Source organism: Bos indicus x Bos taurus, chromosome 6 (assembly GCF_003369695.1).
Source record: "Bos indicus x Bos taurus breed Angus x Brahman F1 hybrid chromosome 6, Bos_hybrid_MaternalHap_v2.0, whole genome shotgun sequence".
In the NCBI taxonomy this organism is placed as follows: Eukaryota; Metazoa; Chordata; class Mammalia; order Artiodactyla; family Bovidae; genus Bos; species Bos indicus x Bos taurus.
This window is the reverse complement of record NC_040081.1, coordinates 17,759,610-17,781,274: the sequence shown is the minus strand read 5'-3', so window position 1 is coordinate 17,781,274 and position 21,665 is coordinate 17,759,610. Positions and strand designations below refer to the sequence as shown.

Sequence of the window (21,665 nt, the reverse complement as noted above, 5' to 3'; positions counted from 1 at the left end):
TGCTCATTTCCCTCTGCCCCTTCGCAGCAGACACACAGAAGAATTCCACTTGTTCAGACTCAATTTGTATCAAGGGGTCAGTCAGCATCAAATCATCAATTAAGTACTCTGCAACTCCACTTAAATGTAAAATCTTTTCTGCCTCATGAAAAGTAGCTACTGCTTACAGAGTTAAATTAAAAGGGCAGTCTAAGTTTTCTGAACTTAGGTGAACTTACTTTGCTCATTATATATTTACGTCTGGATGCTTAAATCATTCAAGTGCCAACTGGTCAATAAGCCAGGAATATATTTCAAAAGCATATTGGTGACATGGGCCAGTTATAAGTCTGCCTTATAAAACTGTCAGAAAATGTAATTGCTTCTCTGACTTCTTTTAGAAGGTATATGAGTAAATTACATGTAAACACAACAAACATGGAGTCAGCTTTCCCCTGCAGGCAACCTAAATGGTTTCAATGTATATTTTAATGAATGGTTCCCTTATGAGAAAACTTTATGATTTTTAACAGCCATGAGTAAGCAAATCAAATGTCATTCTTCCAAGAAAGCCTAGTGTGAGTCAACTTATAACCTACTGAACAGGTAATATGTTTTAATGAAGTGAATGCAAGTCAGCCATGGCCACTGGTATCTGGTTAGGAACGTAGGCTTTCAAGTCAGGCTGTCCTAGATTTGAATCCTAGCTTTGCCCCTCACTGATAGAAGGATCTTAAGCAACTTCTTTACACAAGCCTCAGTTTCCTAATTTATAAAAATGAGAATGATAACACGTAATGCATAAGATTGTTGGAAGTTTTGAAAGTACTCAGGATACTACCTGGCCTTCAATAAAGGAAAGTGGTTATTACTGCCACTATTACTATTACTCTGTGAAGTATTTCCTGACCATCACAGTTGAATTAATTGCTTCCTGACCAGAATTTCTAAAGAAAACTCCTTTCCTCTCTGAAGAAGATGACATGCTGCCCAGAAGATGGTTGTTAAAACCCAGAAAGAACTGTCTGTCTATCCGGCAGACTGAGGTCAGGATGTATTCCTTATCTTTTTATGCCATTGGCTAGCATAATTATCAGGAAACTGAATCCATACTGAAGGACTACATGATGATGCCTAAAAGTTTTCTATGAACCCCTATAAGAATCTGTAAATGGCCAACCTAACAACAAAGGACTTATTTTCTGCTTTACTTTCATCTGTGTAGCAAAGAACAAACAGCTTTGTCATTTTTTTCTGATTATAAGAGTAATTTAATTCACATGTGGCAAACACTGCTCGTTGCCTCCACAACAACTGATTTCTCTCTGAGCTCCCTATTCCTTAGTGACAGAAACCTCCCCCTAAAGGATGAAAATGCTACGTCCTTGCTTTCCCAGCAATATAGCATGGGTGCCTGCGCAAATAACAATCTCTTGGGAAGCTGTCTAGAGGATTCCTGAAAAACTTTTTTTCCCCATTAATAAAACTCTCAACTTTCACTTACCTGAAATGTCTTCCCTTCACCTTTATTTTTGCTTGACTATAGAATTCTAGATTACTAGACATGTTTCTACTTTTTTTCTCTCTTGAAAATGCTACTCCATTGCTTCTAGCTCATAATGCGCTTGAGAAGCCAGCCATCACTCTCATTACTCCCCTACTGTTCCCTCTTCCTCTCCCCATCTCTCTGCTTTTAAGGTTCCTCTCTATCATAAATTTTCAGCAGGTTGGCTACTATGTACCTAACTGTGGTTTTCTCTGGGTTTATCCTTTCTTATATTTACTGGGCTTCTTGAATTTGTAGGCTGATGTTTTCCACCAATTGCAGAAAACTTACAACCACTTTTTTTTTTTCCAAAAAGTTTTTGTGCCACATTCTCTCTCTCTCTTTCAGAACTTCATTCATACATATGTTAGATGGCTTGAGATTGTCCACAAGTTACTGAGGCTCTGCTTGTTTTCTCCCATTTATTTTCCTTTTTCAAAAAATTCCTACAGAGTTTTAAAAAACTCACTGACCTTTTTCTTCTGCCAACTCTAGTCAGCTTTTAAGTTTATCCAATAAACATTTCTGTTTCAGATACTATACTTTTTTAGCCCTTAGTTTTCCACTTGATTTTTTTCAGCTTCCACTTTTCTGAGATTCCCCATCCAAAGACAATATTTTTGTTTAAGAAGCTTCAATGGTCTTATTTGTTAATTCCAACATCAGCATCATCTAAAGGTACGCTTCTAGTGAAAGTTTTTATTCTGGATTATAAATCACAGTTCCTTGCTTATTTCCAATAATTTGTTGTATGCTGGACTTGTGAATGATTTGTGTTAAGGACCCTGAATAATGCTGTTCTCGTTTAGAATGTTAAGAGCCTGATTCCAGCAGGCAGGTAATTTACTGGCACGTCTTCTTATCTTTTTGAGGCTCAATTTTAAGCTCTATTGGGCAGGTTCAGTCCAGTTTTTTGGACCAATTACCAACCTACTGCCTTTCAACTCCAAATTCACCCTTAGTATTTGCTGAGAAAATGGATTGAAAACTAGGCATTTCTCCTTCACAGTGAGCACAATGTTAAATCAGCAGAGGGCATTAGAGGGACACTGCAGGAGGAAGGATGTGTAGCGGTACCTGAATATGGGGCCATTTGGTGGCACAGGGGTCCAGCAGCAAACCCAAAGTGCACACTCCTTCGACAACCTCAAAGCCCTAGCCTGAGTCCAGTGATCACCTCGCTACAGTCCTCCTAATGCAAACACCAGTGCACTCCAAGCCTCCCACTAGCAGCTTCCTGACTCCCTCTGCTTACTCACGTATCCCGCTGTGCTAGACTGTGCCTCAGAGAGTTGCTTCCTGCATTAATTGCTACATGGGTATCTCACAGTGTGCACCAATCTGGCAGCAAGCCAGCTCCCAATGAATGCTGTGACCCCCACTGAGCTCACCAGTCTTTAGCCTCAGCTAGCCTGTGAACCTGGAGAAGGCAATGGCACCCCACTCCTGTACTCTTGCCTGGAAAGTCCCATGGATGGAGGAGCCTGGTCGGCTGCAGTCCATGGGGTCGCTAAGAGTTGGACACGACTGAGTGACTTCACTTTGACTTTTTACTTTCATGCATTGGAGAAGGAAATGGCAACCCACTCCAGTGTTCTTGCCTGGAGAATCCCAGGGGCAGCAGAGCCTGGTGGGCTGCTGTCTATGGAGTCGCACAGAGTCGGACACACTGAAGCAACTTAGCAGCAGCAGCAGCAGCCTGTGAACCAGAAAGAGGGTTGTTTCCTGTTATCTGGCATCTGGCACACTGTTATGAACCAGTGTGGTCCAGAGAGTCCACTCAATTTCACCATCCAGTGGGAAGAAACCATACCTTTTCCAATGAGATCTGAAGCCCAGCCTTGGGGAGAGGATCCCTTTTCCAATTCTACCCTTCCTTTGGTAATCTCCCTCAGCCCTAGGGTACCCTTCAGAGTTCACTCTGCATTTTTTAGTTACTTCTCTATTAAAGTTCAGAGAAGGCAATGGCACCCCACTCCAGTGTTCTTGCCTGGAGAACCCCAGGGACAGCGGAACCTGGTGGGCTGCCGTCTATGGGGTCGCACAGAGACAGACACGACTGAAATGACTTAGCAGCAGCAGCTATTAAAGTTTAACAATTCTTTAAACTTCCCCTGTCCAATTCTGTGTGATTTCCCACTTACTGACTGTAAACAAATTGATAACACGCTTTCTGGACAATGTGGCCTATTTTCCAAAAGCATTTGTTTCTGGTGTCTTAGTTGCATATCTAAGATGTTAACAAGATTTCTCCACTTTAGCTAGGCTGCAATGTCATCTTTCAACAATGAATAACCTCTAGTACCTTCCATCCACTCTCAAACTTATTGTAGCTACTCTCTACCAGGCCTCAGAGTCTTGCCCTGCACAAAAGCAGGCCAAGGAACCCTGGGGAACACCCTCACATCTTCTCTTGTCCTGAAAGTGAAAGCATTAGTCACTCAGTTGTGTCCGACCCTTTGTGACCCCATGGACTGTAGCCCACCAGGCTCCTCTATGGAATCCCCATGGAATTCTCCAGGAAAAAATACTGGAGTGGGCAGCCATTTCCTTCCCCGGGGATCTTCCTGACCCAGAGATTGAACCCAGGTCTCCCGCATGCAGGCAGATTCGTTACTAACTGAGCCACCAGGGAAGCCCTGCCTTAGTTCTGTGCTGCAAGTCTCGTTGCTTCAGCAGCCCTGAAACCCAATCTCTGCCTTCTTAGCTCAACAGCTATATTTATGCAATGGAATACTACTCAGCCACAAGAAAGAATGAAATCCTGACATTTACAACAACATGAATGTATCCAGAGATTATCATACTAACTGAAGTGAATCGGAGAAAGACATTTAAAAGATATCACCTATTGTGGAATCTTTGGCTGCATCCCTTCATTCTTTCTGGAGTTATTTCTCCACTGATCTCTAGTAACTTCCTGATGTTCAAGCTGGTCTTACAAAAGGCAGAGGAACCAGAGATCAAATTGCCAACACCCACTGGATCATGGAAAAAGCAAGAGAGTTCCAGAAAAGCATCTATTTCTGCTTTATTGACTAGTCCAAAGCCTTTGACTATGTGCATCACAATACACTGTGGAAAATTCTGAAAGAGATGGGAATACCAGACCACCTGACCTGCCTCTTGAGAAACCTGTATGCAGGTCAGGAAGCAACTGTTAGAACTGGACATGGAACAACAGACTGGTTCCAAATAGGAAAAGGAGTTCGTCAAGTCTGTATATTGTCACCCTGTTTATTTAACTTCTATGCAGAGTACATCATGAGAAACGCTGGACTGGAAGAAACACAAGCTGGAATCAAGATTGCCGGGAGAAATATCAATAACCTCAGATATGCAGATGACACTACTCTTAAGGCAGAAAGTGAACAGGAACTCAAAAGCCTCTCGATGAAAGTGAAAGTGGAGAGTGAAAAAGTTGGCTTAAAGCTCAACATTCAGAAAACAAAGATTATGGCATCCGGTCCCACCACTTCGTGGGAAATAGATGGGGAAACAGTGGAAACAGTGGCAGACTTTATTTTTGGGGGCTCCAAAATCCCTGCAGATAGTGACTGCAGCCATGAAATTAAAAGACGCTTACTCCTTGGAAGGAAAGTTATGACCAACCTAGATAGCATATTCAAAAGCAGAGACATTACTTTGCCAACAAAGGTTCGTCTAGTCAAGGCTATGGGTTTTCCTGTGGTCATGTATGGATGTGCGAGTTGGACTGTGAAGAAGGCTGAGCGCCGAAGAATTGATGCTTTTGAACTGTGGTGTTGGAGAAGACTCTTGAGAGTCCCTTGGACTGCAAGGAGATCCAACCAGTCCATTCTGAAGGAGATCAGCCCTGGGATTTCTTTGGAAGGAATGATGCTAAAGCTGAAACTCCAGTACTTTGGCCACCTCATGCGAAGAGTTGACTCATTGGGAAAGACTCTGATGCTGGGAGGGATTGGGGGCAGGAGGAGAAGGGGACGACAGAGGATGAGATGGCTGGATGGCATCACTGACTCGATGGACGTGAGTCTGAGTGAACTCTGGGAGTTGGTGATGGACAGGGAGGCCTGGCGTGCTGCGATTCATGGGGACGCAAAGAGTCAGACACGACTGAGCGACTGATCTGATCTGATCTGATCTGATTGTGGAATCTTAAAATACTGGTACAAATGAACTTACTTACCAAATAGAAACAGACTCACAGACATAGAAAACAAAGTTATAGTTACCAAAGGGGAAAGGGGAGGGGAATAAATTAGGACTATGGGATTAACAGACAGACATGACTATATATAAAATAAATAAGAATGTTCTGTATAGCAGTATATTCTGTATTGTTACTATATTCATTATCTGGTAATAAACCTATAATGGAAGAGAATCTGAAACTAACACAACATTGTAAATCAAATCAAATCAAAAGGATGGGAGAATAATAACAATTCACAGCCAGCAATTGTCATTGAAAAAAATCGGTATTTGTTTCAGAAATCCCTCCCCAAGTACATTTTTGCAGCTAATGTTTTTTTGACTCCACATAACTTACTTCAACAATGTAAGCGATACAAGTAAGAATTAAGTTTTGCTACCCAATAGTGCTAAAAGGGGAGTATTCACAATTCAAATTATAATCAGTTCTCAAATAATATTGATCTATGCAAATCCTGTTATGGTTCTCCCTGCCATCCATCACAGATTAAGATATTGTGCAACTAACAAACCAAAAATCAGTGACATATAGGAACCAAAATTACTTATCTCCATACACAGAATATTTACAATGTAAACACTTTAGAATTAGAATAGTTCTTGAATCATTGCAATATGATGTTTAATCCATGCCCCTTTTTATAAACATAAAAGTCTCATTTGCTCCCTGACTCCATTAGAAAATAGTTACCTATCATCTACCAAAATCAGATTATATTCTTTGTAGCCAAAGATGGAAAATCTCTATGCAGTCAGCAAAAATAAGACCAGGAGCTGACTGTGGCTCAGATCATGAACTCCTTAATCCCAAATTCAGACTGAAATTGAAGAAAGTAGGGAAAACCACTTGACCACTGAGGTATGGCCTAAATCAAATCCTATACAATTATACAGTGGAAGAGAGAAATAGATTCAAGGGATTAGAACTGATAGAGTGCCTGAAGAACTACAGATGGAAGTTCATGACATTGTATAGGAGACAGGGATCAAGACCATCCCCAAGAAAAAGAAATGCAAAAAAAGCAAAATGGTTGTCTGAGGAGGCCTTACAAATAGCTGTGAAAAGAACAGAAGCGAAAAGTAAAGGAGAAAAAGAAAGATATACCCATTTGAATGCAGAGTTCCAAAGAATAACAAGGAGAGATAAGAAAGCCTTCCTCAGTGATCAGTGCAAAGAAATAGAGGAAAAAATAGAATGGGAAAGACTAGAGCTCCCTTCGAGAAAATTAGAGATACCAAGGGAACATGTCACGCAAAGATGGGCTCAATAAAGGACAGAAATGGTATGGACCTAACAGAAGTAGAAGATATTAAGAAGAAGTGGCACGAATACAAAGAAGAACTGTACAAAAAAAGATCTTCATGACCCAGATACCTACAATGGTGTGATCACTCACCTAGAGCCAGACATCCTGGAATGTGAAGTCAAGTGGGCCTTAGGAACCATCATGACCAACAAAGCTAATGGAGCTGATGGAATTCCAGTTGAGCTATTTCAAATCCTGAAAGATGATGCTGTGAAAGTGCTGCACTCAATATGCCAGCAAATTTGAAAACTCAGCAGTGGCCACAGGACTGGAAAAGGTCAGTTTTCATTCCAATACCAAAAAAAGGCAATGCCAAAGAATGCTCAAACTACTGCACAATCGCACTCATCTCACACACTAGTAAAGTAATGCTCAAAATTCTCCAAGCCAGGCTTCAGCAATACGTGAACCGTGAACTTCCAGGTGTTCAAGCTGGTTTTAGAAAAGGCAGAGGAACCAGAGATCAAATTGCCAACATCCGTTGGATCACCATTAAAGCAAGAGAGTTCCAGAAAAACATCTATTTCTGCTTTATTGACTATTCCAAAGCCTGACTGTGTGGATCACAACAACCCATGGAAAATTCTTCAAGAGATGGGAATACCAGACCACCTGACCTGTCTCTTGAGAAATCTGTATGCAGGTCAGGAAGCAACAGTTAGAACTGGACATGGAACAAGAGACTGATTCCAAATAGGGAAAGGAGTACATCAAGGCTATAAATTGTCACTCTACTTATTTAAGTTATATGCAGAATACATCATAAGAAACCCTGGGCTGGAGGAAGCACAAGCTGGAATCAAGATTGCTGGGAGAAATATCAATAATCTCAGATATGCAGATGACACCACCCTTATGGTAGAAAAAGAAGAACTAAAGAGCCTCTTGATGAAAGTGAAAGAGGAGAGTGAAAAAGTTGGCTTAAAGCTCATCATTCAGAAAACTAAAATCATGGCATCTGGTCCCATCACTTCATGGCAGATAGATGGGGAAACAGTGGAAACAGTGACAGACTTTATTTTAGGGGGCTCCAAAATCACTGCAGATGGTGATTGCAGCCATGAAATTAAAAGATGCTTGCTCCTTGGAAGAAAAGTTATGACCAACCAAGTCAGCATATTAAAAAGCAGAGACATTACTTTGCCAACAAAGGTCCGCCTAGTCAAGGCTATGGTTTTTCCAGTAGTCATGTGTGGATGTGAGAGTTGGACTATAAAGAAAGCTGAGTGCTGAAGAATTGATGTTTTCGAACTGCGGTGTTGAAGAAGACTCTTGAGAGTCCCTTGGACTGCAAGGAGATCCAACCAGTCCATCCTAAAGGAAATCAGTCTTGAATATTCATTGGAGGGACTGATGATGAAGCTGAAACTGCAATACTTTGGCCACCTGATGTGAAGAACCGACTCCTTTGAAAAGACCCTAATGCTGGGAAAGATTGAGGGCAGGAGGAGAAGGGGACGACAGAGGATGAGATGGCTGGATGGCATCACCGACTCAATGGATATGAGTTTGAGTGAACTCCGGGAGTTGGTGATGGACAGGGAGGCCTGGCGTGTTGTGGTCCATGGTGTTGCAAAGAGTTGGACCCGACTGAGCGACTGAACTGTACTATACTGTATCCTCCGCTCTTTAAGCTACCAAAGATTTTGGTAAATTTAATTTTCAGTGGCTTCTGAGAGAAAAAAAAAATTATTTTTCAAATTTAAAATTATATTACATCATAATGTTATAAATCTGGACTATACCACATAACATATAACACCACTAGTCCTATACCTTCTTCCTACCCAACGGTGGAGAAATTCCACTGTCCTAGAAACCTGGCAGATTAAGCATATAATATTTTCAATTTTGTTTAATTAAAAACACTGAAGATAACAAACAGAACATTTATTTAAGTCCCTACTTAAATCACCTATTTCTTTATACATTTCACATCAAGATTTTCTTTAACTATAATGAAGTCTATTAAAGTAACCACATCATAAAGCCAAATTCATATATTCAACTGATTTGTGAAAGAACTTCAGACACGGAAGCTGTTTTTGTAATGCAAATTTTCTTTTCCAAATTGTCAAAAAGGTACTTGTCTTAATGCTACAAAAATTCTTTAAAGTCAAACCAATTAACTACTTTTGTTGGGTAAAAACATCCGTATTTTCATTCATCTCTTGAATTTCACGTTAAAATTCCTGCACATCTTGGTTATACATTATCACAACACTTTAGTAGTAACCTATTTTCTTGAAATTCCCAAATCTTAATGGTCTGCCTCTTGATCTCTGAATGGCAAGAATGATTTTAATCTCTTCAAGTTGACTGGGAAAATCTAGAGAGGCAAATAAAGACAAGGTTTATCCTTACCGCCATGTAGATCCTAGGTACTTATCATTTCCAATCTCTGCACAACTAAGCGTTCTAAGCGCTTCGACCAATTCCCATAGCTCTGCACAGACATGGAACACTATTCAGTCATCGTAAGAGTCGTAGTTCTGATTTGCAATGCGAAAATGATGAGATCTACTTACATATGCCATTCTCCAGCTTGTAGAAGAGAATTAGACATACCTTATAATTATGCCCATCACACAATTTTAAGAGTTGAAAAGTAGTGTTTAGATTATGGAATCCAAACCCTTCATTCTGAGCATTAAGAATTGAGGCCTGATTCGTAAAATACAGACTTTCCCAAAGATTTCCTCTCTCTTCAAGGATAAACCTCAGATGTCTCAGGGTTCAAAATAACATAACTCAAATGTGAGAGAAGGATTTGTTCAGAACCATCAGCAACCAAACTGTTTTATTCTTGTAAATTACTTTGCCCTGGTTGAGCCCAGGCCACTGGCAGGTGTAAAGAGGGTCATGGGGGAGACAGCAAATCCACAGTCCTCCTCCCGCTTCAGCTTCCCAAGCCCAGGGACCCCAAAATTTGTTTTTCGTAAATGCCAAAAGTCTTTGACTCTTTTCTGTCTCTCCACCTCCTCAATGATTATTATTTTAAGGAACCACAGGAAGGCAACCATGATGTCACTGGAAAACATTTCATGAGATCCTTCACAGGGGCGAGTGAAGAAAAAACAGGCGCTAGTTATTAAGTTCTTCCTAACATGAAAACAAAGTGTTTTATGAATATTTCATTTAATGTTTACTACTATTAAGTCGCTTCAGTCGTGTCCGATTCTGTGCGACCCCATGGACTGCAGCCTACCAGGCTTCTCCGTCCATGGGATTCTCCAGGCAAGAACACTGGAATGAGTTGCCATTTCCTTCTCTAACATGAAAATGGAAAGTGAAAGTGAAGTCGCTCAGTCGTGTCCGACTCTTCTTGACCCCATGGACTGCAGCCTACCAGGCTCCTCCATCCATGGGATTTTCCAGGCAACAGTACTGGAGTGGGGTGCCATTGCCTTCTCCCATTTAATGTTTAGAGTAAATCAATAAGATAGTCAATATTTCTATTTTACAAATAAGAAAACTTTCAATAATACACTCAAAGTTGCAAAATGAATAACTAAGAGGAGTATTTGACATTGGGTCTCTCCAATGCCAAAGTCCATGCATACCAATTCACGTGGAGCTACTTAACTGTCATGCCCTACAAGATAGGACTCAGAGCAGGAGAGAAAATACAAGCTACATTTAGGGAAGAAACAGCATAGATTACAACTGCAGGGAAAAGTGAAAGGCCAAACTAAAAGACAATATTTGATCTTGATGCTGCCAGAGTAAGAAACAGACAAGAACAGATTCTGAGCTGGAAGTCTATGGCAAAGTCAGGAGGAAAACAGGGTATATTCCTCCTTCCCTGTGAAAAGCATCTGAAACACCTATAAAATCTAATGTCTCTGAATTAAATTAGTGATTTCACTTTTCAAGATACATATAAGCTAAAAGTGTATAAAATAAAGATGCTGCTGCTGCTCAATCGCTCAGTACTGCCTGACTCTTAGCGATCTCGTGGACTGTAGCCCGCCAGGCTCTCCCCTGTCCATGGGATTTCCTAGGCAAGAATACTGGAGTGGGTTGCCATTTCCTTCTCCAGGGATGCAACCCATGACTCCTGCACTGGCAGGCGGATTCTTTACCACTGTGCCACCAGGGAAGCCCAAAGTTATTTTTAAAATAAATCAACAGACTTTAAATGTTTTTGTGATAAAGATCCACAATTCCCTATCCAAAAATCTGAACTTCATTTTTTTCCAGCTTTAACAAGATGTAACTGACATACAACATTATGTAGGTTTAAAGTTTTCAACATGATGATGTGATACATGTACATACTACCAAAGGGATGTGTTCAATAATCTTACGGTAACCATCTGAAATCCAAAAACCATTTTTTAAAACTAACATTAGCAAAATTGATCAAAACTGACAAAGTTTATCTGTGGCCTTTGCTGATCCCAATTAATGTGGAAAAGCATTCATTTTGTTAAGAAATACTAAATGTGTTTTATGCCCCAGGCCCATAAGCAGGATTAAGTAATACATGACCCCAAGTACTTCAGATAAGAGATTGTGAATCTGTGTTGCACTATTCCAGAAACATTAATAAAATAAATGACCAGAAGACAAAATGATCAAAGAGCTCAAAGAGAGTCAAAGGTTATAATTAAAACTCGGGGGTTTATGGCTCCTATACTTAGGCTCAGATCCTAAGAGCTGTCCCTTTAGTTGTTAAAGGCTTGGAAGTGTTTATGGGGAAGAACAGGGTTTAAACCTTAATAGACTTCCTATTTACTGCTCCAGATAGCGGTGTAAAGCTTGGACTAATTAAACGAATATACTGCATCACGTGGCAGAATGCTCCTACTGTCCCTGATTAAGGGCATTTGCTCAATTAAATACAATCAGTTGCTACTAAGGAGTCATTTACTAACTGCACCAATAACTTTCATGGCAGCTTATAATGATACATTTTCTCCAGAATTCAACCGGTAATTTTCATTCAAATGCCTTAAAGACCAAGAGAAAACTTACTGCACATGTCTACATTCCAAGATATATCTTACTTTCAGCACGTTCATGTAACACATCTTAAAAAGCATTATTTGTCCTTTATATAAATGGATTATAGCATTTAGTGAGATGGGACAATTTTTTAGCATTAGAGAAGTAGCTCTCCCACCACATGCTGCCCTGCCCCCACCTACCCAATTCCTAAAATGGAATTTAGGAATCAAGCCATCAAATCTTTTACAGACTGGAAAATCAGGGACATCCTGTTGATAACCAAATAGGCTAACAGCTGCTCATCATTCTGAGAAGCATTTGTGCTGGAGAAACAAATCCGGTACCAATGCCTTCTAAATGACCTACAGAAAATGATTAAAGGAAGAGTCATTGCTTTTATTTTATTATTATTAGTTGGCAAATGAGCATTACTGGCAAACTTTGTCCTGATGTCACTGGAAAAGCTACAAAAATGAGTGTTGTGTGTGTTTTTTTAACTATAAAAAAATTCATTTGAGGCTGTGAATAAGCCAAATAAGTCAAGCACACAAGTGAGGCACTTGAGAAAAAGAAATGGATAGTTTTCAAAAGCCACTCAATATAACAGTTTAAATCCTGCCAGGTCATAAACATTAAAATATTTAATAGTTTAAAATATGGAGGTATTTGTCAGAATTTCTTAAGTTTGTTCTGTAGAAGTTCAGAAGTTAAAAATTGCCTTTGCTTGGGTACCAGATGCAGTGCTTTCTGACAAGAGCCACAGCTCTTAGCATGTAACTGACACCCCAGAGATTTACATGCAGAAACTGCTCTAATATGCCTTTATTCCCTTCTAGGAAGCCTGGGAGCTCTGTGTTGGCACGGGGCATCTTTAACCTCTTTGCCCTCCTACCGACTGCTATGGCCCCTGACAGGCTTCCAGGCAGCAAGGAGCCTGATGAAAAGAAGACACAGACTTTGGAGTCAGAAAAGCTTGAGTTTCAGGTCCATTTGCACATCTTGCTGGTTTTAAGATATGACCAAGATTCCCTCCTTGACCTAACTTTGATGAGGTTCCTCCAAGCTCTCAATGCCCTGACCTTCAGAATCCACCTTGTAGGGCTTATACTACCAACTGTGGCAAAAATCTTGCTAAGTCAGTCTACAGCCCCTCCATCCTCAATACATGATCAAATTCTTCATCCCTACCACCTCCAAGTGGTATGTGAACAGGCTGTCCTGCCTTCAGCAAGGATCCTGCTAGGTCCATTTAACCAGAATCATCCCATACCCGTTGTTTCTGATGTTTCCTTCTAGTAATTTTCCAGCCACTGACCACCACTCTGCTCCTTGGCTATAAATCTCCACTTGACCATGATGGATTCAACTGAGCCCAGGTCTCTGTTTCGGTCTCTTTTCCCCATGTTGCAATAGTCCCCGAATAAAAATCTATTTTTACTGCTTTAATTACTGTCCAGCTTCAGTTTTCCTGTACAGACCATAGTTACATTACTTGGTCTCTCTGAGCTTCAGTAACTTCAGCTGTAAAATGGAAATAACAGCTATCTCACTGAACTGTTGTGGGGATGAGGTTATATAATATGCACAAAGAATCTGCTCGGTATATGATAGCCACATATTCAGGCATTCAAGAAATGGTTATTTTCATTTGTCTTCATATTCTTTATTTGAGCTTTATCCTGTCAAACACCAATGGATATTCCAAATCAGAAGATCCATGCTCTGATGTGGAGTCTGTTAGGAAGTTGGTCATCCCAGGCTCTCTGCCATAATCAAAACACTACAACTTCACACAGATGGATGAGCAGCCTTGAGATGTACACAGCTCCCCTGAGACAGGGACAGAATCCCAGGGATGTTAAGAACTTGCAGCAACACAGTTTGTTACTGTTTTTTAAGGCAGTTGATATTAATTACCATGTATTGTCACAAGGTAGGCAATGTGTTACTGATTTATATTTATTCTATTTACTTCTCACAACAACAGTTAAAAAAAAATAGGCAGATGTGACTACTACCATGAGGCGGGACGAGATGGTTGGATAGCATTACCGACTCAATAGATGTGAGTCTGATCAAACTCCAGGCGATAGTGAAGGCCAGGGAAGCCTGGACTGCTGCAATGCATGCAACTGCAAAGAGTTGGACACAACTTCAAAACTGAACAACAATGAGGCAGCCATCAGAAGAATACAGAGAGTAAGGGAAATTCCTGGTGGCCCAGTGGTTAGGACTCCACACTTCCAATGCAAGGGGCACAGGTTTGATCGCTGGCTGGGGACTAAGATCCAGCACGTTATGCGGTGTGTCCAAAAAAAAAAGAGTTAAGAATATAGATTAAACAAGGGCTTCAAAAGTAGCACTAGCGGTAAAGAACCTGCCTGTCAATGCAGGGGACAAAAGAGAGGTGGGTTTGAGCCCTGAGTCAGGAAGATCCCCTGGAGGAGGGCATGGCAACCCACTCCAGTATTCTTGCCTGGAAAATCCCATGGACAGAGGAGCCTGGCAGATTACAGTCCATGGGTCAAAGAGTCGGACACAATTGAAGCGACTGAGCACGCACGCACAGATTAAACAACGATAATCACAACACACAACTGTGGTTTGTGACAAATGAAAAATAAGTTTGAAAAGCCCTGTACTAAAGATTCTACCTCTGATAACAATGTCAGCCAAGGCCATCCTAAATCACTGTTTTGTAACTTCTATAGGATACTTTAAGAATTTATTTCCAGTCTGTTTTCCAAAAATCTGTGGCCACATATTTTAATTTTATATGATAAGATAAAAGAAAAACATTCTGTGGCAGTTAGAGCCCATGGCTCTGGAACCAGACTATCTCAACACTACCGTGTGATCTTGAACAGGTATGTTAACCCCTCTACCTCAGTTTCCTCATCTCTGAATTGAGAATAATAATCATCTATCTGCTCTCTGAGCGTCGTTCTAAGGATGAAGTTAGCTGATACACGTAAAGCACTTGGAACACTTGTCTGCCGGAAGCGCTCAATAAAAACAGGCTATTCTTATATTCTCAATCATGGTATATACATACAACCCATTTACTTCTCCATTTCCTCTTCAGTGAAACTGGTTCGATGAAAATATTTTAGAGGTTGGTTAAGAAACAGTAGATGTTGCCAGCCAATTTTCTAACGTGGTTGAATTTTAGCGATACATTCTCATCAGCAGTGTATTTCTTGTATTTCAGTGTACTTCACAGTGACTTAGCATAAGAAACAGTAAAAGTATATACAGGACACTTGGTTACATACAGCCAGAGGACCAAAATGGCTCAAATGAAACAAGTAACCACGTTTAGCTAAAGAAATACACTGCTGATGAGAATGTATTGCTAAAATGGTACAAACACGTTCGAAAATTGGCTGGCAACATCCACCAAAGCTGAGCAAAGGCTCACCCCTAGAATATCTAGAATTCTAGGTATTAAACCAACAGAAATGCCCACGAAAAGTCATGCACGAACATCTTCACTCCAGTACTATTCTTAATAGCAAACAACTGGAAACTGTGATGCCCATCAACAATACTGGGTGCAGTGACATGACAGGATACTCCACGGGGCAGAGAGTGACCAACTACAATCAGCTACACAGAAGAGTAAGGTGAGTCTCACCAACATACGCAAAGGGAAAGAAGCCAAATGCCAGAGCAGGCACAGTGTGATTTCAGTTATAAAAGCACGAGGAAAGGCTGGACTAGGCGCCGTGATGCAATGCCCAGGCCCCCAAGGGAAGAAGGACTGCTTCCCCACTTTGAGGAGGGCTGCCAGCACACACCCGGCAGGCTGTCAGCCCTCTTTAGAAATTGCCCCTGCAGAAAGAAGACGAAGCGGTCAAAGGCAGGCCCCCTCCCTGGGCAGCCAACCACTGGTCAACACAGAGGTTTAAGTGACTACTTTTTGTGCAACTGAAAGCATCTTTGAAGGGCCTTTCCAGAAGCCCACCCAGGATCAACTCAGGCTTCCACTAAGACCAAACTGCAGCTCAGCTTCTCCTCCAGCCCAACTCTGCTCCCTGCCTTTCTCTTTCTTCCACAAGCGCTGCTTCCAAGAGCTATCCTCCTGAAGGCTCATCTCTCTCTTAGAGTCTGCTTCCCAGAATTTCCAATGAGCTCATGGGATCTACGCTGTGAGAAGTGAAGACAGTGATGACTGTGGTGGGGAGGACGGGGGGGAGAGGAGAGGGCAGGATGCAGATCGTCAAAGGTGCTGGTAACAGTCTTTTCACCTGTCTGGGTGCTGGTCACATGACTGTTTAAACGGGAAAAATTCACTTAATTGTATACCTGGGAAATGTACACTTTCTCCTTTGTATATTATAGTTCAATATGAAGTTAAAAGCAAATAAGACAAGTAAGAAAATAAGGAGAATGAGACAGAACCTTAAAGAATATTTAGTCCCACCTCCTGGTGCATGCCTTAAATTACCCTTTTCTGTGAGCTTAAAACAGCTCAGAGAAGTCGAACCTAAGATTAGGTGGCAAACCAGGCCAAGAATGGTCCAAGAGCCTATGCTGTTTTAACCAGACCACGCTCTCGGGTGTAGCTGCTGCTGCTGCTGCTAAGTCGCTTCAGTCGTGTCCCACTCTGTGCGACCCCAGAGACGGCAGCCCACCAGGCTCCCCCATCCCTGGGATTCTCCAGGCAAGAACACTGGAGTGGATTGCCATACAGGAGTCAAATCTGAGGCCGTGAGAGGGCTTGCTGCAGCCAGCTCACCTCATCAGCTTTGCCTTGCAAGAAGGAAGACTCTGAGGAAAGCCAAAATGCAGGCACCCAAGGGCACCTTTAGGTACCTTGATCTCTGAATTTTCTTCAAGAGACACACCTGGCTCTGAAATGACAGGACTTAAAAACTTTTTTTTTTTTAACTTAAATTTATTTAATTGGAGGCTAATTACTTTACAATATTGTATACAAAACAGCATGTTTGACCCTGTGTGGTGCTCTCTCTTCTGTTTTTATTATTTGTCTATCCCCTCGTTGCCACCTTCTCAAAAGCAGTTTTTAGTTTATTTAGGTAATAAAATGTCATACCTTCCCTTTCAGACAGGAATCAGAAACACAAATGGGACAAAATATGTCCTCAGTAGGCCAAGATTAATTCTTTCATTTTCCTCACTGGCTCTTAATGAAGTTATTGATAAACAGCCCTGAACCCTAAATTCATTTCCATCACTCCCACATTGAAAACCACTCATGTGGTAATTCTGGAGAACTTCATTCCAAATGATTCCCTTAAAATGATGGTGATGAAGACAGAACCAAAAAAGAGGTTGGGAAACTACTGGAACAAAATTGTTACTTTATTTCCAAAGTAACTCAGGAGAGAGGGGAGTGCATGTACCTGTGACTGATACATGTTGACAGATGGCAGAAACCCACACAGTATTGTAAGGCAATTATCCTCCAATTGAAAATAAACTCTAAAAATAAATAATATCTTAAAAAATATGGATGCAAAAATCATAAATAAATATTAACAAATAGAGAAAAAATAAGATGTAAGAACTAAAGACACGGTGATCTCTGGGAAACTAAAACAGCTTTCAACACCCAATTCTTATGAATATTTTATACCAACAAAGAGGGAAGATTATGAGGAATTCTACCTGATGTCTTCTAATATATTATTCAGGCTGATCCAAGAGAAGAATCAAATACCCTGTAAACTTTTAGTCTGCTGTTACTGTAATTTTCTGTCAGTATTTCTTAGATAAAAAATATACAACCCCACAACTAAGCTCCAATAAAAATTTTCAGGCTTGATCCCAAGGAACAGCCAAACATGTTTTATTTCCTTAAAAAAAAATTTTTTTTAAGGAAGCTATCACAGAGTATCTACAACTAAATTGTTTTTATCCTTCTAAAAGGGTTTGCCTCCCAAACATACCTAGTAAGTAAATTCATCTCCCTTCAAAGTGAAAACGAGAAAGAATGCAATAATAATGTGCATTTCATTCTTTATCTTAAACTCTCAATACGAAGCTGGCTAGGAATTTTTCACACACTGTTTTTCAGGACATTCACTGATTTATCCCCTTATTCAAACAAATATTTTTTGAAAGCCAACTCTACCTTGAAGCAAAAACCTAAGTCTTCTTCCTTATGTATGGTTATAAAAAGATCTCAAAACGTTCCTTTTGACTGCTAAGTAGAACTCTAGAACTCTACTCCACCCAAAATCAAGAAGCAATTTTATTTCCTGACTCGATTAGTCCTTCAATAGAGAACAGATGAAGAATGTTTTCTTTAAAGATACCATCCTTTTCTTCCCACTCAAATACCAGAAGCAAAAATCAGGCCGATTCTGTCCCCTGGGAAGAGTGACTTAGAACTTTGTTAAAGGGATAAGATGCATGCTGTCAGATCTGTGTAACAAGGGCCAGACAACAGCCTGTGTCATACAGACTCAAGGTTGCCCAGCCCTCTGTCTGCAAGGAACTTTCCCTCCTTCACGACTGGGACCACAAACCACCGTAAGAGCAAGAGAACCTCTCCCTGCCTTCCCATTCCTAACAAGACTGCCTCCTGAGGGCCACCTCTAGAGCGCATCCCCAACAGAGCAGGTGAGTACTCCAGCCTCATGTTCAGAACAGATCTATGATCGGAGGAAATATCCAAAGATAAGTTTGTTGTGGCTACCTGCTGTGTTACTAACAGTGGTTTCAACACTGCTGCAGAGCAAATCTTAAAAGCTATCTACCTCAGTTGGTCCAGCATACATCATGGGAGACGGGAAGATGGCCACCACCGTGGTCTCAGGATTCAGGACTCCTTCCTCCAGCACTGCAGCGTGTTGCTTCATCCGCCACATCAGAGGGACGTCATCATCCTTTGTCCAGCCCCCAAGGGGGTGAAGCAGAAGGACAGGGCGCCGGTAGCCCCTCTCCAGAAGCTGCCTGTGGGTGTCCTGCATTAACAGAGCGTGGCCATTGTGTACCGGGTTGCGGAGTTGAAAGGCAAAGACAGCATCTGAAAGAGAATTTCAGAGTTAAGAACAGCACATTTCCAATGCTACCTTCCAAAAGATAAGCAATTCTTGATGCTCAGGATTAAGCAAACCTGTATGCTCAGAATCAGAAACGGGGGGAAAGCATGTACTGCGCTGATCACTTACTTCAAGGCAGCCTGATACAGTGACTATTAGTTTACACATCTTACAAGCCTCAGGATGTGTCACATAATAGTAATGGGCTTATAACAATTATTTTCTGCATTCATGGGCAACCTGAGGATGAAAATCAGACTGTCTGGCCCGAACACATCTCAGTTCAATGGCCTGCAATGCATATAAATTCTTGGTCTATGCCTTAATAATCCATCAGGTCAATCCCATCATCAGATCTAAGACAGTCCTTTATTAAAGAAAGACAGAAATGCAAAGGTTAGAAAATTTACTTACTATCTAAATAAGTTCATTTATACTGATTACTCTAATTGACTGTAATGCTATCCAGTTGTTCTGTGACGCCAGGTCTAGATTTTGGATTACTGTTTATGTGCTAAATCGCTCAGTCATGTCTGACTGTTTGCGACCCCGAGAACTGTAGCCCGCCAGGCTCCTCTGTCCATGGGATTCTCCAAGCCAGAATACTAGACTGGGTTGCTATGCCCTCCTCCAGGGGATCTTCCCAACCCACGGACCGAACCCAGGTCTCCCACAATGCAGGTGGATTCTTTATCATCTGAGCCATGCAACAACAATATCCCTTTCAAAGACCATTGCTATTACTCAAATGTTGAAAAGTGCTGAATAAATTAAAGTGGTTGACTATGTATCTTCTGCTTACAACCCTGGCTTCACTCCTACCTGGGGCTCTTGCTGTCAGGAGACCTTTCTCAGAAGGCATGGCTCTTTGGGGTCATAGAGTAATTTTACAGAACAGAGTAACAACCCAGTAAGAGGAGCTCTAAAATCTAATCTAGACTCAGAGAGGAACATCTTCCCCTCCCCTAATAATTTTAGGCTGAATTGTATAATATCCCCAGTCTATTCTCAGTTCTAACCCTCTTCTATCACGGCAACAAAAGGCACAGAAAGAAAACTATGGCACCTAGTTGACCAGGAGGTTTTTGGGGACACATTGTGTGATGTCCCAAGACTGAGAGCATCATCACTGTGCTATGAAGTTCTCCAGTTACCTTTTATAAATGAACAAGGCTGGTTTACACCAAAGAAATAGCTAGCAGGACATAAGGTACAAAAAAGAAATCTTAATACAAATATGTGCGTATCTAAAATTAATGGGCTTCCCTGCTGGCTCAGATGGTAAAGTATCTGCCTGCAATGCTGGAGACCCGGGTTCAATCCCTGGGTCAGGAAGATCCCCTGGAGAAGGAAATGGCAACCCACTCTAGTACTCTTTCCTGGAGAATCCCATGGACAGAGGGGCCTGGTAGGCTACTGTCCATGAGATCGCAAAGAGTCGGACACAACTGAACGACTTTACTTACTTATCTAAAATTATCCTGCTTTAAGGAAACAGGAGGAGGGGTAATATCACAGTTTTTCTGTCCTTCTAAAAACACTTCAAATTATAGATATCAAAAGATTTCAAAACATCCCTTATTATATAGAACTCCCCTTGCCCAAGACCAAGAGTGAATCTTACTTCCTAATTATCATACTCCAGTCTTTCCAAAAAACAACAAAGACTGTCTCCTGAACACACACACTTCCACTGTTCCATTTAACCTGCATTCTGATTCTGGCCTCGATCTCATCAGTAAGTTTAGTTCTCTCCCCTCTCTTCCCTTCCCTTTACCCATTCTTTGTAAACAGCCTTGAAGAACAACAGACACTTACTAGGCATTAAGGAATCCTACTCCTGAGCTGATGTGTTACTGCACTGATGGGGAGGTGGGGGGCAAGTAGCTCAGGCTTGGACCACGGGGAGGAAAGAGACTAGGAGCACTCTGGGAGCCAGCACAAGCCTGCGGCACCGGGGCCAAGGAGACGTCTGCCTGAGTGGGGTCAGTGGGGCCAGAGCTGAGGAGACAGCTCGTCTGACTGGGAGACGGCACCACACGTGGAGGAACGCCAAGTAAGTAAATCCACGGAAGATGATGGGAGCCGGGATTCTGACTGTAGGAGAGGAAAGGCAAAAATACCAAAAAGAAGAAAGGCTAAAAAAGACCATGTGGTATTGGATTAGGGTTGAAAATAACAGGATGACCTGCCTGATGGCTTTCAGCTGTATGGATAGATGTATTCAGGAATAGATACTTGTGTGAGTATACATGTTTATTTTTTGGTTCTGTCCACTGAAAGGTCCTACAAGCAGTGGCAAAGAGCAAAACTAAAGCCCAAATTTTGCAACCTAAATACTACCCCCTATTTAAATAAACCAGGCTTCCTTGGCAGAAATGGCCAATTCTAGGGCAGGTGTGGAAAGTACAACATGAGATGGAATGTCTTTTATACCATAAAGAAAGGAAGTGCTCAGAGAAGGATGAGGACATGTCAAAGGATACAGCAACCAGGACATGTCAAGGGACGCAGCCCCAGAAGCCAACCTAGGACAAGCTAAACATCAAAGTAAATAATAATTAATGGTTTGAAAACCACTGAGTAAAAGAGGAGTCTATGAATCCAGAAAGAATAAAATAAATGAAAAAAAAACATTGAAGAAGAAGTGGAAACTCTAACTTACAGTATAGA

At 41.3% G+C, this 21,665-nt stretch overlaps 1 protein-coding gene across 2 annotated transcripts in view; it reads right to left on the bottom strand.

Annotated features, from left to right (window-relative positions):
* The window catches only part of PAPSS1 (3'-phosphoadenosine 5'-phosphosulfate synthase 1), a 113,318-nt gene that overhangs the window by 21,467 nt on the left and 70,186 nt on the right, over positions 1-21,665 (bottom strand). For both annotated transcript variants that reach the window (XM_027543884.1, XM_027543885.1), the window contains exon 10: positions 18,708-18,976. In XM_027543884.1, coding sequence (XP_027399685.1) covers positions 18,708-18,976 — 269 coding nt within the window. The remainder of the gene's footprint in view (positions 1-18,707; positions 18,977-21,665) is intronic.